This window comes from Coregonus clupeaformis, chromosome 27, assembly GCF_020615455.1.
Source record: "Coregonus clupeaformis isolate EN_2021a chromosome 27, ASM2061545v1, whole genome shotgun sequence".
NCBI classification, from domain to species: domain Eukaryota; kingdom Metazoa; phylum Chordata; class Actinopteri; order Salmoniformes; family Salmonidae; genus Coregonus; species Coregonus clupeaformis.
In genome coordinates, this window is record NC_059218.1 from 40,628,923 (window position 1) to 40,643,028 (window position 14,106).

The following is a 14,106-nucleotide window of genomic DNA, read 5'->3' on the forward strand; positions in this document are numbered from 1 at the left end:
TGGTAGTAGCCTACTGCTTTTGTACACGACACTGACCCCTAGTGACATTTAACAACACTGCCGCGTGCTATGGACATTCCGTTTGCATCTACGTGAACCGCGATAGAGGGCTAGTAAGCAAGCTAACTGTTTGCCTGATAAAAACAACATCCTCTTGATGCGTAATTGCCTTATTAATACATATAATGGTTTAGACGAATATAAGCTATAGTCATGAATCTTCGGGGATTCTTCCAAGATTTTAATCCCAGGTAACGTAAAGAGAAATATAACGTCTCTATGCCGGCTATGCTAACTAACGTTAGCTAGCCAGCATATCTGTGTTGGAAAGCGCCTAGCCAGATCCGTTAGTTAGTTAGTCAATGGCTGAATAGTAGTAGGCAGTCTACCTGAACCGGTGAATCACTATGACAGAACGAACGAGCTAACGTTAACTAAACGTCGTTAGCTAGCAGCTTCGGTAACTGGTAAGGTCAGCTAACTAGCTATTATATTGGGGAAGAACAGCGTTAGCTAGCCAGTTAACGTTAGCTATGTTAGCAACTGTTGTTAGCTAGTTATCCAGCCCTGTTGTGTTGCTGTCAGTCGTTCAATATTAGTTAGTTAGTTATTGCATGCCAGCTAGCTAGATAACTAACCAACTGAATGGCCAAAATGGCTAACACCACTTAGTTAAGTTTCCTTAATCTGGAATCGCATTGGGGTGCACATTTTTGTACCAGCTCTGCACTAACATGATCTGATGAGTAGCAAGCTGAATAGAGTAATGGGGATCATTGTTTTTCTCCTTCCTTCTCAGTAAGTTTCTCATCTATGCCTGCCTGCTGCTGTTTTCGGTGCTGCTGTCCCTGCGTCTGGATGGCATCATCCAATGGAGTTATTGGGCTGTGTTTGCCCCCATGTGGCTATGGAAGCTCATGGTCATCATTGGTGCTTCAGTGGGCACAGGCGTCTGGTCCCACAACCCACAGTACAGGTGTGTTTTTTAAACAAAAATGCTTTACTCTTTCTCTGGTATTTTTATTTTTTTTGTCAATGTGGCTGTCTTATCAATATAAAATTGTCATAATGAGAAAGCTGTCTGGTTGCCATAGCTATCACTGCTGACTAGTATGACTTATATTACTGTGCCTGTCATGCTGGTTATGCAGGGCTGAGGGTGAAACCTGTGTGGAGTTCAAGGCCATGCTGATTGCTGTTGGGATCCACCTGCTCCTGCTCACCTTTGAGGTGCTGGTGTGTGACCGTGTGGAGAGGGGCACTCACTTCTGGCTGCTGGTCTTCATGCCCCTCTTCTTCGTCTCGCCTGTCTCTGTTGCAGCCTGTGTGTGGGGCTTCCGGCATGATCGCTCTCTAGAGGTCAGTCTGGCATTATATCAGTCACAAGGATGTTATTTTTCTCAAATAGCCTATTTAGGCTAGATATTGGTGAATATAGTATACCTGTCTACCTCCCTCGTTTTCTCTGTTCTTCCCATCTCTCCTTGTATCAGTTGGAGATCTTGTGCTCAGTCAATATTCTTCAGTTTATCTTCATTGCCCTGCGACTGGATAAAATCATCAGTTGGCCCTGGCTGGTAAGAGAACAACCTGCCTAATATCTAGGTCTGGGGAATAAAAACTCATGGGAATTTAGTACAGCTTACAGCGAGTTGGAAAATATCATTGATATTCTTTTTATACATTTTTGAATGTTATTTTGTTCAGGTTGTCTGTGTGCCACTGTGGATCGTCATGTCCTTCCTGTGCCTTGTAGTGCTCTACTACATTGTGTGGTCAGTGCTCTTTCTGCGCTCTATGGACCTCATCGCAGAGCAACGGCGCACTCACATCACCATGGCAATCAGCTGGATGACAATCGTTGTACCCTTGCTCACTTTTGAGGTATGTGGTCATGTCATCCATCCTTCAGTTACTATTGTGGCCAGAGAGCTGAAGAAGGTCAGATGTTAAGAACGTTTTTTAAATTTAATTTTTTTAACCCCGTTTGCCTTGTTTTTATTGTTGTCTCTGTCATTGGCTCTTCAGATCCTGTTGGTCCATAAATTGGATGGCCACTACGGCTCCAGCTATGTGTCAGTATTCGTGCCTCTCTGGCTATCCCTGGTGACACTGATGGCCACGACCTTCGGCCAGAAAGGAGGCAACCACTGTGAGTTACTCCTCGACAGTGATAGCAGTGCAGCAGAAATAATTGTCATATTATATGTCATATTGAGGCAGTGTTCTTTTTATTTATCTGAGAATGCAGTCAGTGTAACTCCTCAAATATTGCTCCAAACTATTTTTTAAAACTGGTATTTCTCTTTTCTAACAGGGTGGTTTGGCATCCGAAAAGACTTCTGCCAGTTTCTTCTTGAGCTCTTTCCCTTCCTGCGGGAGTATGGGAACGTTTCCTACAACCTGCACCACGAGGACGCTGAGGTGTCCGTGGAGATGCCTGCACACGATCCGCCAAAAATAGCCCCCATGTTCCGCAAAAAGACTGGTGTGGTGATCACACAGAGCCCAGGGAAGTACTTTGTGCCTCCTCCAAAACTGTGCATTGACATGCCTGACTAAATGTAAAGCTTTGCAACAACTGCTCTAGAGCTTTGATGGACTTCACATGCACCAGAGAGCTGTGGTGCACTGACCACCAATTTTAAGAAGCGGCAGAAGAGCATAGTTTCCATGTGGCTCACTCCTAGTGAGCGGTGGGACCGGAATTCAGACATGAGTTTTTAGCGATAACTAAAAACCATGGCAGAGTTTGTGGAACAAAAGGAACGGTAACACTTTATTTGGATACTCCATCTGTAGATGCTCTACAGACTATCGGTAACATTTCAACTAACTATCTACTAACCCTAACCTTAACCCTAAACTTAACCCTAACCCTTATTCTAAACCTAACCCTAACCCTAAACTTAACCCTAACCCTTATTCTAAACCTAACCCTAACCCTAAACTTAACCCTAACCCTTATTCTAAACCTAACCCTAACCTTAACAAGCAGTTGCTTATCAACAGATAGTTTGTTAATAGTAGGGATTAACTGTCCCAGGAACATACTTCACATTTCCCCAAAAAATATAATGACAAGACCCGGGAAATAACCAAAAATTCCCCAATGTTGCACTAATGCAATTCTACAAAATACACAACATGTGCAGCAGCAGATTAACAAAAAATGTAATAGCACATTACCCAAACAGGTTGTTGCATGGAAGCCTTTAGCCAAGCATATTTACTAAACACAAAGTAGCCATAAATTCAAAGCACATGCAGGACTGCACACAAGACCCATGAGGGAGAATTAAATCTTCTCTTAGAGCCTAGGCTATTTTTCTATCCAGTCCCAATCCTACTGAAACTCAAAATCCTGACCTTATTCTGGAATAATAATGCAAAATAAAAAAACATTTTTAGCCATTTAGCAGACGCTCTTATCCAGAGCGACTTACAGTTAGTGAGTGCATAATTTTTTTATACTGGTCCCCCGTGGGAATCGAACCCACAACTCTGGCGTTGCAAGCGCCATGCTCTACCAACTGAGCTACAGGAGGCCTGTACTTAGGTTGCATTATCAAAGAACTTCTCTCGCCTATGCATGTCAAAATAACGCTGTAATATTTCCCCCATTTCTCTGCGCGGTCTCGTCCTTGCTGCCCATATAGAATGTGGTAGAGAATGTGTGATCAACAAACGGCATGAGAGTAGATATTAATAAAAAAAATTAAACAGAGTTGGTCCCCGTTAAGATACCTTTTATGTTAAATTATTTCCACTCTTCATCTCCCCGTTATTCATGAGCTGATGTGCTCGCTGTATAATCATCAACTCGATTTTGCCAAACAGGATGTATTCTGTCATTCGTTGGAGGTTATCTAGCAAGTTTAGCGGCTTTGGTTTGACTGCGGTTACAAATGTTGTGTGATTCGACAACGCTAAACTCGGTGTGCGCTCTGTGTCGAGATAGCCTACTTCTGAAATGCGCTGAATTAATTGAGGAACATGATAACGCTCGGAATTTATGAACGGCCTGTTTCGCAATTCAATGTCCATCAAAGATAGTTACTCTATCATTACTAAATTTGCTCTGAAATCTTTACATAGTGACGCCGACAAGGTGGCACAGGAACCATGTCATGGTTTAAAATCCTTTAAATGGACACTTTCGATTTGTGCGGTATTCCCTGGGACTCTCGGGATAAATATGAATTATTCTCGGTATTTAAATTTGGTAGATTTTCGGGAAAATATGAATCCCTAGTTGATAGTATTACCATCTGTAGAGCATCTATCCAAATAAAGTGTGACCAAAGGCACTCTTATATCATCGTGAGTTTTTCTATTTTTTTGAGAGTGGAAAGAGACGGAAGTTCCTTTTCATTTATGTGGTATGATATACTGTACAGTACTTTCTATTTCCCTTGTGATGTTTTGGCCAACAAAATATCTCCAAAGAGATTTTAATATTCAGATGTCTTTCACATGATTCCAGTTGAAGATGCATTATGTGCGTGTCAGAAGTTGTGCTAGTAAATTTCCCAAACCCTGAATCTTTGCATCAAAGCTCAATTACTTTGTTTGGATGGATGATACTGTACCAAGATCATGCTTATTAGGCTAACTGTTTTAAATCTAAGGTTAGCTTACTACTTGGTGATATTTGCTTTTGTTTTATTAAATAATTTAACACTTTGTGAGTAACATTTGTTGTAATATAGTAGTGTATGATATAGGATTATATCCTAGTTTTCCGTTCTTGAGGTCTTGTCCTGTGTGTTTAAGTGACTCAACAACCTTGTCCCTCTAGCGACTCTTTTTATATGGCAGGATGACGTCATTGTTTCTCCTAGTAGTTGACCTTCGCTGTTACCATTCAGGGTGCACAACTTCACCTCGAGAGGTTCCTACTAGTGTGTGCTGGTTTTTAGTTCAACCTGAGTATTCTGGGTAGACCACCAGCCTGCCTCTTCTACCTTGCCAGGTCTGCATTGGGTGATGAGTAAAGGAGAAACCTGCAGTGCTGCTTCTATATCATTATACCTGTGTAAAATGCTTCCTTGGTGAAATTCCCACCTTCACAAAAAATATTCTCCCCCACCATTCCCCTTTGAACTTCTAACTTATCCCATTGTGTTTGTTTTGTCTATGTTCTGTGACCACTCTCTGCTGGCCTGAGAGATAAGCATTACTCATTTGAAAACACATTTTTGACTGGGGACGGACCAATGGTATACTTTCCCCTCTATTGTACCTTGTTTCTTACCTTCCACCATACACATTCTGTTGCAATATAGCTATTTTTTCTTCTGGCAAGCACTTTAATACAAATGTTAAATGTATACTTGCTCCAAGTGGCTGATAACTAACCAATAACAAACAATAAAGTGATTTAAAATTGTATCTGGTAATCATTTTCTTGTCTTGTCAAATGCATTAACCTTTATTTCAAATTGAAATAATACTGTTTGGAAATAATAGTTTTCTGTTTGAACATTATATACTTGATTGCTGATTGGTTGCAATTTACAGCGAAAGGGATACTTCGCGATTTTGGCAATGAGGCTCTTTATCTACTTCCCCAGAGTCAGATGAACTCGTGAATTCCATTTTTATGTATCTGTGTCCAGTATGAAGGAAGTTAGTTTCGCGAGCCAATGCTAACTAGCGTTAGCGCAATGACTGGAAGTCTATGGGTATCTACTAGAATGCTAGCTATTATGGAATGAATGGTTTCCTTGGACTTGTCAGTCACTAGATGGCACTATGCTCCCATTGAAAAAATAATTGGAACTCTCATTACCTTCTTGAGACGTTTTTGTTGAATTTAAACAGGAAGTGTCTACGGGAAATAGTTAAAGTCTTGTAGCTCAAGATTACGTTAACGGTGCCTCGAGGATTTGCAGATCAATTGCGTTTGTTATACCTAGGTCTCTAGAAATACAAGTCAACCATTGTTACTTATAATTACAGTCGGATACATGTAGCCAGCCAGCCAGAGATTAGTGCGATACAAGCGCAAAGGGGTCGATTGACTGCGTGATTATGATGAGTGCAACAGCCATTTGTACTTATTAGCACAATATTTTACGAGTGGTTTAGAGTGATAAAATACCGAGCACCTGGTTCTAACATATTCACGTTGAGTGAAGATGACATTACAAGTGGGTTGCCTATCATTCAGGCAGCCGTACGCGGGATTTGTACTGGATGGTGTAAAAAGTATTGAGACACGTTGGCGCCCCCTGCTGTCCGCAATGGAAAACTGCACTCTAGCTATCCATATTGCGCAGAAGGACTGGGAAGGCGACCAGTGGAGAGACATGCTCACCAATACACTGGGAATGAGCCAAATGCAAATGGAGGAGCTTCTGGCTTCAGGAGACAGATTCGGCCGTGGAGTCGTGGCAGGTAAAACAGTACTTTTGAATTACTTAGCCAGTGGGGAGGGAGGACATAAACACAGCACATCTCATGCTTGATTTAAACTAGATTTGATGAATCTCCAACCCCCTGTCATTTCCTTGTTTCAGGCTTGGTGGAGGTGGGGGAGACTTGGTGCTGCTCTGACAGTGTGCCAGAGGAGAATCTGAGGGAGCTGGAGAAGGCAGCAGTGCTCACTGGGCTCACAGAGAAACACCTCACACAGCTGTCAAACCCACGCTGGCTCAAGGAACCCCTTTATGCCAGAGGGCACAAAGACATTTGGACAGTGGACATCCCAGTACAATTACTGCCATCTGCGTAGAGTTGTTGTAAAATAATGTATACTCATTTTGTACTGACAGGATCATTGTTCAAATTAGGGACGTTTCTAGAGATGACACACAAGCTTTAAGGTGCAATAAATTACCAATGGACTGAAGCATTGTGAATGTGATTGTATATACTGCATGTCTAAAACTCTTATATTGACACCATAACTTTGTTGCAATATGCATTTATTATGAATTTAAACCTGTCTGCTGGGAGAATGGGCCCTATCGGAATTTTTGAAGCTCTGGGAGGTGAAGCTCTGGGGGCAGTGAGGGGGTAAAAGAGGGCAGGGGTGTCATTCCTGCCATCACTAATTGTAGACCGAAGGTGGTCATGTGGGTCTGGATCTGGGCTAGACAAGCTTCTTGGGAATCCCTAGACATCTTTTTGAGGACAGAGATCAGCTTGGGTAGTAAGCCAGTGCTGTGGCTGCTGGGGCTTCTGCTTTCTTCACTCCTCTCAGCCTCCTGGGCTGGAGTGCAGACGTCTGGGGCCAATGACATGGCTGAAATGCTTAGGAGTGGAGCTCTGCAGTTCAACCTAGTTGAAGTCGGGTTGCCTGTGTCGGCCAATCTTGGGCTATGCTGTTGGCCAGCGCTGTTCTTATTGCTGTGGCCCAACTTCTCCCTCCCTATGCCAAGTCTCGTGCCTTTGAGCTGCACACATCTCTTCATTTGGGGCAGGAGATGTTTGAATCCTTGGCGGAAATTGGGATTGGAGTAGTATTGCAACTGCAGTATAAAAAATCAGTGTCATTCAATTAAGTCACACGTCAAAATATAGGCCTCGGAAACTAACACAACACCATTTGATATTCATAACGAACTTGCCTTTGACGTGCATGCATTGTCTTCCTCAGCAATAAAGGTGCTTAGTGAAGCGGATCTCTCGATACCAGGGAAAGCTCTTTTAAAACCGTAGACGTTGAGTTGGCGCACAAAACTCTTCAAGCCAGTCGTTTGAAAGATTTTGTGTGGTTCAAAGCGTTTCAGCACCTCCGACGTGAACAGCTCCTCGTCTATCACTATGTACATTCCGGTCTGGTCCCATTTGATAGATTCTATAATATCGCTCTCTACGATGGTCCACAGTCTTTTGGGGAATGAAATGTAGTACAAGTTGGCATCCACCGGTGCATTTTGAGTCTGAGCAGTGTCTTTCTGTGGTTTCTTGGAAATGGTTTTCTGAGCCAGAATCTGGAATGCGCTCTCTTCCAAGAGAGCTCTCAACTTTTTGTCCTCGACTCCAGAGCCCATACCAATACAGGGAGAGAGCGGAGGACGCGGTCTTTCAGCATGTTTCCTTTTCGTGAAAACTTTGGTAACCGAAATGTCACACATACTTTTTTATTGTATTTTTTATATGCAACGCAGACGTCAAGCACTGTATGCGGGCTTTCAGGAGCAAAATGACTAGCCAAGCGTTAGAATTGTCGTTCTAATGACAAGATGCAAATTATATTTTATATTGTTATAGTCACAGTTCAGATTGTTACATTCCAAGTGGAATGGAACAAACATTCTGTCTTTTTTTTTTTTTTTTTTAGATAAGCACACGAGAATGATTAATTTATTTCACTATATTCTAAGAAACATAATGTCAAAAACATATCATGAAGGGATAAGTAGGAAGAGGAGACAATGATGAGACATGAACATTCTGTGGGTGACTTAAGTGTGTGGTAGTTTTCAATTATGCCATATGCCCATTTTTTCATTATTACATTTACCACCAACACAATGTGTAGCCTATATAGGCCTACATTTGGGCAAATTATGTTAATAAAACACATTTGTAAGCCTATACAGTATTCGATTACTGAAGGAACGATGTTGCATATTGATGTAGGTAACATAAACGTTTGGGTTTGGTAAGAAGCTTTGCGTGTTGGTCCAATTGAAGTTGGGATGTCATGAATATATAATCTGTGCTCTTCAAGGTGCTAACCAATACATACTAGTGGAGGTTCTTTCAAATATGTGAAACGACTATCCAATCAGACCGGTCTCGTAGTCAGCTAGCGCGAGGCTGTGTAGGCTACTCAGCTGTTAAAGTGAACGACGTGGGATCGTGTGACTGACTGCGCTCAAACAAACACAGGTAGGCAGACTACAGGGCCTATTGAAAATAATTGTTTGGAATATATTGGCAGCCTATAAAGAAATGTATCTTTGTATTTTGGCATAATGTTTCTCATTCTTAACAATGTGTTCATATTTTCTATTCATAAACAGTTTAATTAATTAGTGGCCTAATTATATATATATATATATATATATATATATATATATATATATAAAAGCTAATCTGGTTCTTTGGGTAGATTATCTAAACGTAATTTTTCTATATTGAAAAGCGTTTGAATTTGTTCATTCAACATGGTGATTTTTTTTTTTTGACTGTTCATTATCGAGGATATAAGTGCATTAAAATGGCTGGCCATTGAGAGAATACAATCAGCCATCAAATGTTATTTAAAGACTGACAATCTAATGAAACGACACCAATTTGTTTTAATATCAGATGCATTTTCGTTCCCTCGATGTCGAAAATATTATTTTGTTTCTTTTGCGTTTCCTTCTGGTTTGAGTTTGCTGTGTTTGACTCGGTGCTGCCAACGCTATACCAGTCATGGCTGGCTTGTACAGCCTTTGTTACTGACAGCTCAGCTGTGCGCCAGGCAGTGCTTGGAGAACTTTGACAAACTGATGTAATGTTCGCATTTGGAAATTAAACGTATAGACCTATAGAAATCAAAATAAGCCTTTTCAGTTGATCAAACGATTGAGATCAGAACGTATGTAATGCGTTGACATTGTTCCCGTGCCATTTGTAATCCGTGGCTTTGTTACTAAGCCTTTCCCTAGCAGGGAAGCCGAAGCCATTTTAATCAATGGACTCCTATAGGAGATCTACCCTTCATTCGGCACCAAATACAGTCCCCATACAAACGCCTTTAGAATTGTTAAAATATAGTTAATGGGTCTATTTGTAAAGGAGAAAAATACCAAACACGAAATGTTGTTAAAATTAAAGGACAGTTTCTGTCATGAGAATTTATTGTACAAAATGGAAGATGAATCATTCCTGCTGAGGAATTCTCTTCTATCCGCATGTAGGCCTATGTTGAGTTGCATCACCAACACACGCACTAAAAATTATTTATTCAAATCACCTCATCTCGGGTGTGCGGTTTGGCGGTGGATGACATGAGTAGCCTAAATATCTCTTCAATTAACTGGCACATCATTTTCCACTTTGAATTTAAAGTAGAATTCAATTTTTTTTTTATCCAGCCAGCATTGCTAACAAAACATCTTTTTTTAACCTACTTTTTAAACCACTGTATGGGTCAGAATGGGCTTACCAACAAAATACGATTAAACAAATAATTAACTGTACAATAGCTTGATGAGAAAATATTTCAAGGTGCATTCCATGACATCTTCATACATACCACTATACTTATATTATGGGAATAGCTGGACATCTTGTCTTGAAATACCTAAATATAAACTGGCATAACATTTGCCCATCATAGAAGGATCATTGTGATGGCTCAATAGTACCTGTGCATTTGGGGTCCAGACTCCAGAGAGCATTTCATTGAGCTTTAATGTCTGTCTTGTAGGAGCTGGTGGAAGATAGATATTCTGGTGGTGCAAGAGAACATCCACCACTTTTCAGGATGGCCAAAGGTGACGCTCGTAAGCCAAAGGGCAAGATGTCTGCCTATGCCTACTTCGTTCAAACCTGCCGAGAAGAACACAAAAATAAGAATCCAGAGATCCCAGTGAACTTTTCAGAGTTTTCCAAGAAGTGCTCTGGAAGATGGAAGGTAGAGGAGCAACATGAAAAGTTTAAGTATTTCAGCGTGAAACGATTTTGTCATGATCATTATTTTCAACATAATGGCACTAGGCTAGCATGGTGCAGTCCTATCCATCCATACACCAACTTAACATTTTACTTGCCACTCTTGTTGTTGTTGTTTTTTCAGACAATGTCTCCAAAGGAGAAGTCAAAGTTTGAGGACCAGGCCAAGCAGGACAAAGCTCGCTATGATTCGGAAATGATGAGCTATGGTCCTCCTGGGAAGAGGGGCAAGAAGGCAAAGAAGGATGCTAATGCTCCAAAGAGACCTCCGTATGTCTATTCCTAAACACTGTCATCATCTATAGTAGTTAAATTAACATAATTATATCTTGCACTGTTTCACTTGGCTGTCTTCAGATTGATTTTAATTAGTTGTGCTTTTGAAGCAATTTGTATTTCAAGTGAAATTGGTTTATGCTGCTTATTGTAGACAGTTCACAACGATGTATGATTCATTTTCAAGGCCTGCAACAAACAGGAATGACTACATCTCTTCTCTTACAGATCGGGATTCTTTGTTTTCTGTGCTGAGCAGCGCCCCAAGATCAAAGCCCAACACCCAAGCTTTGGCATTGGGGATGTGGCCAAGAAGCTTGGAGAGATGTGGAACAACTTGACAGACTCCAATAAGCAGCCGTATCTTGTCAAAGCCAACAAACTCAAGGAAAAATACCAAAAGGTAACGCCATTGAGGACTCTGTATTTGTCTCAAAGGAAATGTACAATTTGATTTGTACCACTAAGTGGTCTGACTGTGCTGTCAGACCCTATATGCAAGGAATCACTAGATAAATATTGCAAAACCTGTGGATTTCGAGGGGTAGGAAATAACTTGTTTTTAAGACACTTTTGCTTACGGTTTCTAGGATGTGGCAGATTACAAAGGAGGAAAAGTGGGTGGGGCAGGAGCCTCTAAATCAAAGAAGGCTGAAGATGATGATGATGACGACGAGGATGATGAGGAAGAGGACGAAGATGATGATGATGATGATGAATAATCATCTTTGACAAATAGAAAATGGTATTGTGATTGGTTAAGACACTGGCTGGTGAGCAAACCCATCTGTAGGGTTCAACTGTCCTAGAACAAAACATCCAATTGGTTTTGAAACTATTTTCTCCCTGTAGTTACTTTCTGTTTGTCATTTGGGTCTTTAACACCGTGCTGTCAGTGTTCTCTTGATCTCTTTGTTTTTGTCAGTTGAACAAACATATTTAAAGCGATAGCATAAGAGTTCACACCCTTTAACTCCTAAAAGATGTGTAAGGTGCCGTGTGTGTTACCATAAGGGTGTTGAAATAGATTTTATTTAATTTTTCTGTTTTACTGGGTTGTGAATTTCATGGAATTGTAAGTTTGCGTTTGAGGGACTTGAACCAGTGTTTCATATGTGTATCTAGAGACACAATCCATAGACTTTAGGCAGATGTCCAGTCCAACAACCAGGTATTTACCATTGCCTATTATGCCAACCAACTGTGTTTGAAGCAGGGCTGATCCATTTCACTGTGTTATGGCTGAAAGGAATGATGATTAAATATATTTTTGTTGTTGTTGGGGGAATGACTTTTTTTTTTAGATGTGAGGATGTCTCCCTTTTGACCAATGGTGACACTACATCTGTTGGACAAGGTTGGTTTCTTTGCACCTGCAATTTGTTTTGAATGTTTAGGATGCCGCTGATTTAAAATAAAAATTTAAATTTTTATGTTCTGTGTGGATCGAAATTGATTTCTTCCCTGCATTGAAATTACCACAATTGCGCAATGTATTTTTTTTAATTGTGCCTTTTTCTTTAGCTGTAAATGTATTAAAGTTTATGCAACATTGTAGTATTTTGATATGAGTGTTTTTGATATGACACTACTGTTGTGAGAAGTGTGGATCTTCAGTAGTGACTAAGAAATTCTAACACTTAATAGGAGGAACATTTGAGTCATGAGACCATATAAACTGCAATCCATCTCTCCCCACATGTATCAGAGAACCACTCAGCTGTGTGTAGTTGTACACATGTTGCTCTTTTTCAGGTTATTTATTATCCAACAAAAGGTTGCATGAAAAGTCATATCTGTCAACATCAGTGAGCATGCATCTCTGACTCTCGGGGACCAAATGGGCGTGGAGGAGAAATGTACAGTTGAAGTCGGAAGTTTACATACACCTTAGCCAAATACATTTAAACTGAGTTTTTCACAATTCCTGACATTTAATCCTAGAAAAAATTCCCTGTCTTAGGTCAGTTAGGATCACCACTTTATTTTAAGAATGTGAAATGTCAGAATAATAGTATAATTATTTATTTCAGCTTTTATTTCTTTCATCACATTCCCAGTGGGTCAGAAGTTTACATACACTCAATTAGTATTTGGTAGCATTGCCTTTAAATTGTTTAACTTGGGTCAAACGTTTCGGGTAGCCTTCCACAACAAGTTGGGTGAATTTTGGCCCATTCCTCCTGACAGAGCTGGTGTAACTACATTTTTACATTTTAGTCATTTAGCAGATGCTCTTATCCAGAGCAACTTACAGTTAGTGCATACATTATTTTAAAAGCTTTCCCCTTTTTCCTCCAAACATAACGATGGTCATTATGGCCAAACAGTTCTATTTTTGTTTCATCAGACTAGAGGACATTTCTCCAAAAAGTACAATCTTTGTCCCCATGTGCAGTTGCAAACCGTAGTCTGGATTTTTTATGGCGGTTTTGGAGCAGTGGCTTCTTCCTTGCTGAGCAGCCTTTCATGTTATGTCGATATAGAACTCGTTTTACTGTGGATATAGAGACTTTTGTACCTGTTTCCTCCAGCATCTTCACAAGGTCCTTTGCTGTTGTCCTGGGATTGATTTGCACTTTTCGCACCAAAGTACAATCATCTCTAGGAGACAGAACGCGTCTCCTTCCTGAGCGGTATGACGGCTGCGTGGTCCCATGGTGTTTATACTTGCATACTATTGTTTGTACAGATGAACGTGGTACCTTCAGGCGTTTGGAAATTGCTCCCAAGGATGAACCAGACTTGTGTAGGTCTACAATTTATTTTCTGAGGTCTTGGCTGATTTCTTTTGATTTTCCCATGATGTCAAGCAAAGAGGCACTGAGTTTGAAGGTAGGCCTTGAAATACATCCATAGGTACACCTCCAATTGACTCAAATGATGACAATTAGCCTATCGGAAGCTTCTAAAGCACAGTCGACTTAGTGTATGTAAACTTCTAACCCACTGCAATTGTGATACAGTGAATTATAAGTGAAATAATCTGTCTGTAAACAATTGTTGGAAAAATTACTTGTGTCATGTCCTAACCGACTTGCCAAAACTATAGTTTGTTAACAATACATTTTTGGAGTAGTTGCAAAATGAATTTTAATGACTCCAACCTAAGTGTATGTAAACTTCTGACTTCAACTGTACATCCTTGACTGACGTAATCATAAACCTCACTGCTGGGGCAGCAGGCATGTAATAACTACATCTTTC

General features: G+C 40.5%; 3 protein-coding genes and 1 pseudogene across 3 annotated transcripts; 3 read left to right on the forward strand and 1 right to left on the reverse strand.

Moving 5' to 3' along the window:
• On the forward strand, positions 1 to 2,844 carry LOC121542127 (transmembrane protein 185-like). The gene is made up of 7 exons (XM_041851606.1): positions 1 to 251; positions 800 to 976; positions 1,152 to 1,359; positions 1,494 to 1,577; positions 1,708 to 1,884; positions 2,029 to 2,152; positions 2,318 to 2,844. Exons 1-7 carry the CDS (start codon positions 214 to 216, stop codon positions 2,560 to 2,562), a joined length of 1,053 nt encoding a protein of 350 aa, XP_041707540.1. The 5' UTR covers positions 1 to 213; the 3' UTR covers positions 2,563 to 2,844.
• A 2,985-nt stretch (positions 2,845 to 5,829) lies between these two features.
• Positions 5,830 to 6,856, forward strand: LOC121541308 (protein EOLA1). Its single transcript, XM_041850292.1, has 2 exons — positions 5,830 to 6,402; positions 6,525 to 6,856. Exons 1-2 carry the CDS (start codon positions 6,144 to 6,146, stop codon positions 6,737 to 6,739), a joined length of 474 nt encoding a protein of 157 aa, XP_041706226.1. The 5' UTR covers positions 5,830 to 6,143; the 3' UTR covers positions 6,740 to 6,856.
• Positions 6,857 to 6,960: 104 nt separating this feature from the next.
• LOC121541309 lies at positions 6,961 to 8,515 on the reverse strand (annotated as a pseudogene).
• Positions 8,516 to 8,742: 227 nt separating this feature from the next.
• Positions 8,743 to 12,456, forward strand: LOC121542128 (high mobility group protein B3). The gene is made up of 5 exons (XM_041851607.1): positions 8,743 to 8,847; positions 10,379 to 10,585; positions 10,748 to 10,893; positions 11,128 to 11,302; positions 11,490 to 12,456. The coding sequence occupies exons 2-5, from the start codon at positions 10,436 to 10,438 to the stop codon at positions 11,619 to 11,621; spliced, it is 603 nt and encodes a 200-aa protein (XP_041707541.1). The 5' UTR covers positions 8,743 to 8,847; positions 10,379 to 10,435; the 3' UTR covers positions 11,622 to 12,456.
• Positions 12,457 to 14,106: the final 1,650 nt, after the last annotated feature.

What these genes read in the sequence shown, in the direction of transcription:
- LOC121542127 (XM_041851606.1), top strand. Translation starts at nt 214, where the DNA reads ATGAATCTTCGGGGATTCTTCCAAGATTTTAATCCCAG. An exon ending in GGCATGATCGCTCTCTAGAG is followed by an intron (nt 1,360 to 1,493) that starts GTCAGTCTGGCA and finishes TCCTTGTATCAG; the next exon opens with TTGGAGATCTTGTGCTCAGT. An exon ending in TACCCTTGCTCACTTTTGAG is followed by an intron (nt 1,885 to 2,028) that starts GTATGTGGTCAT and finishes TTGGCTCTTCAG; the next exon opens with ATCCTGTTGGTCCATAAATT.
- LOC121541308 (XM_041850292.1), top strand. Translation starts at nt 6,144, where the DNA reads ATGACATTACAAGTGGGTTGCCTATCATTCAGGCAGCCGTACGCGGGA. An exon ending in CGGCCGTGGAGTCGTGGCAG is followed by an intron (nt 6,403 to 6,524) that starts GTAAAACAGTAC and finishes TCCTTGTTTCAG; the next exon opens with GCTTGGTGGAGGTGGGGGAG.
- LOC121542128 (XM_041851607.1), top strand. Translation starts at nt 10,436, where the DNA reads ATGGCCAAAGGTGACGCTCGTAAGCCAAAGGGCAAGATGTCTGCCTAT. An exon ending in AGTGCTCTGGAAGATGGAAG is followed by an intron (nt 10,586 to 10,747) that starts GTAGAGGAGCAA and finishes TTGTTTTTTCAG; the next exon opens with ACAATGTCTCCAAAGGAGAA. An exon ending in AATGCTCCAAAGAGACCTCC is followed by an intron (nt 10,894 to 11,127) that starts GTATGTCTATTC and finishes CTTCTCTTACAG; the next exon opens with ATCGGGATTCTTTGTTTTCT.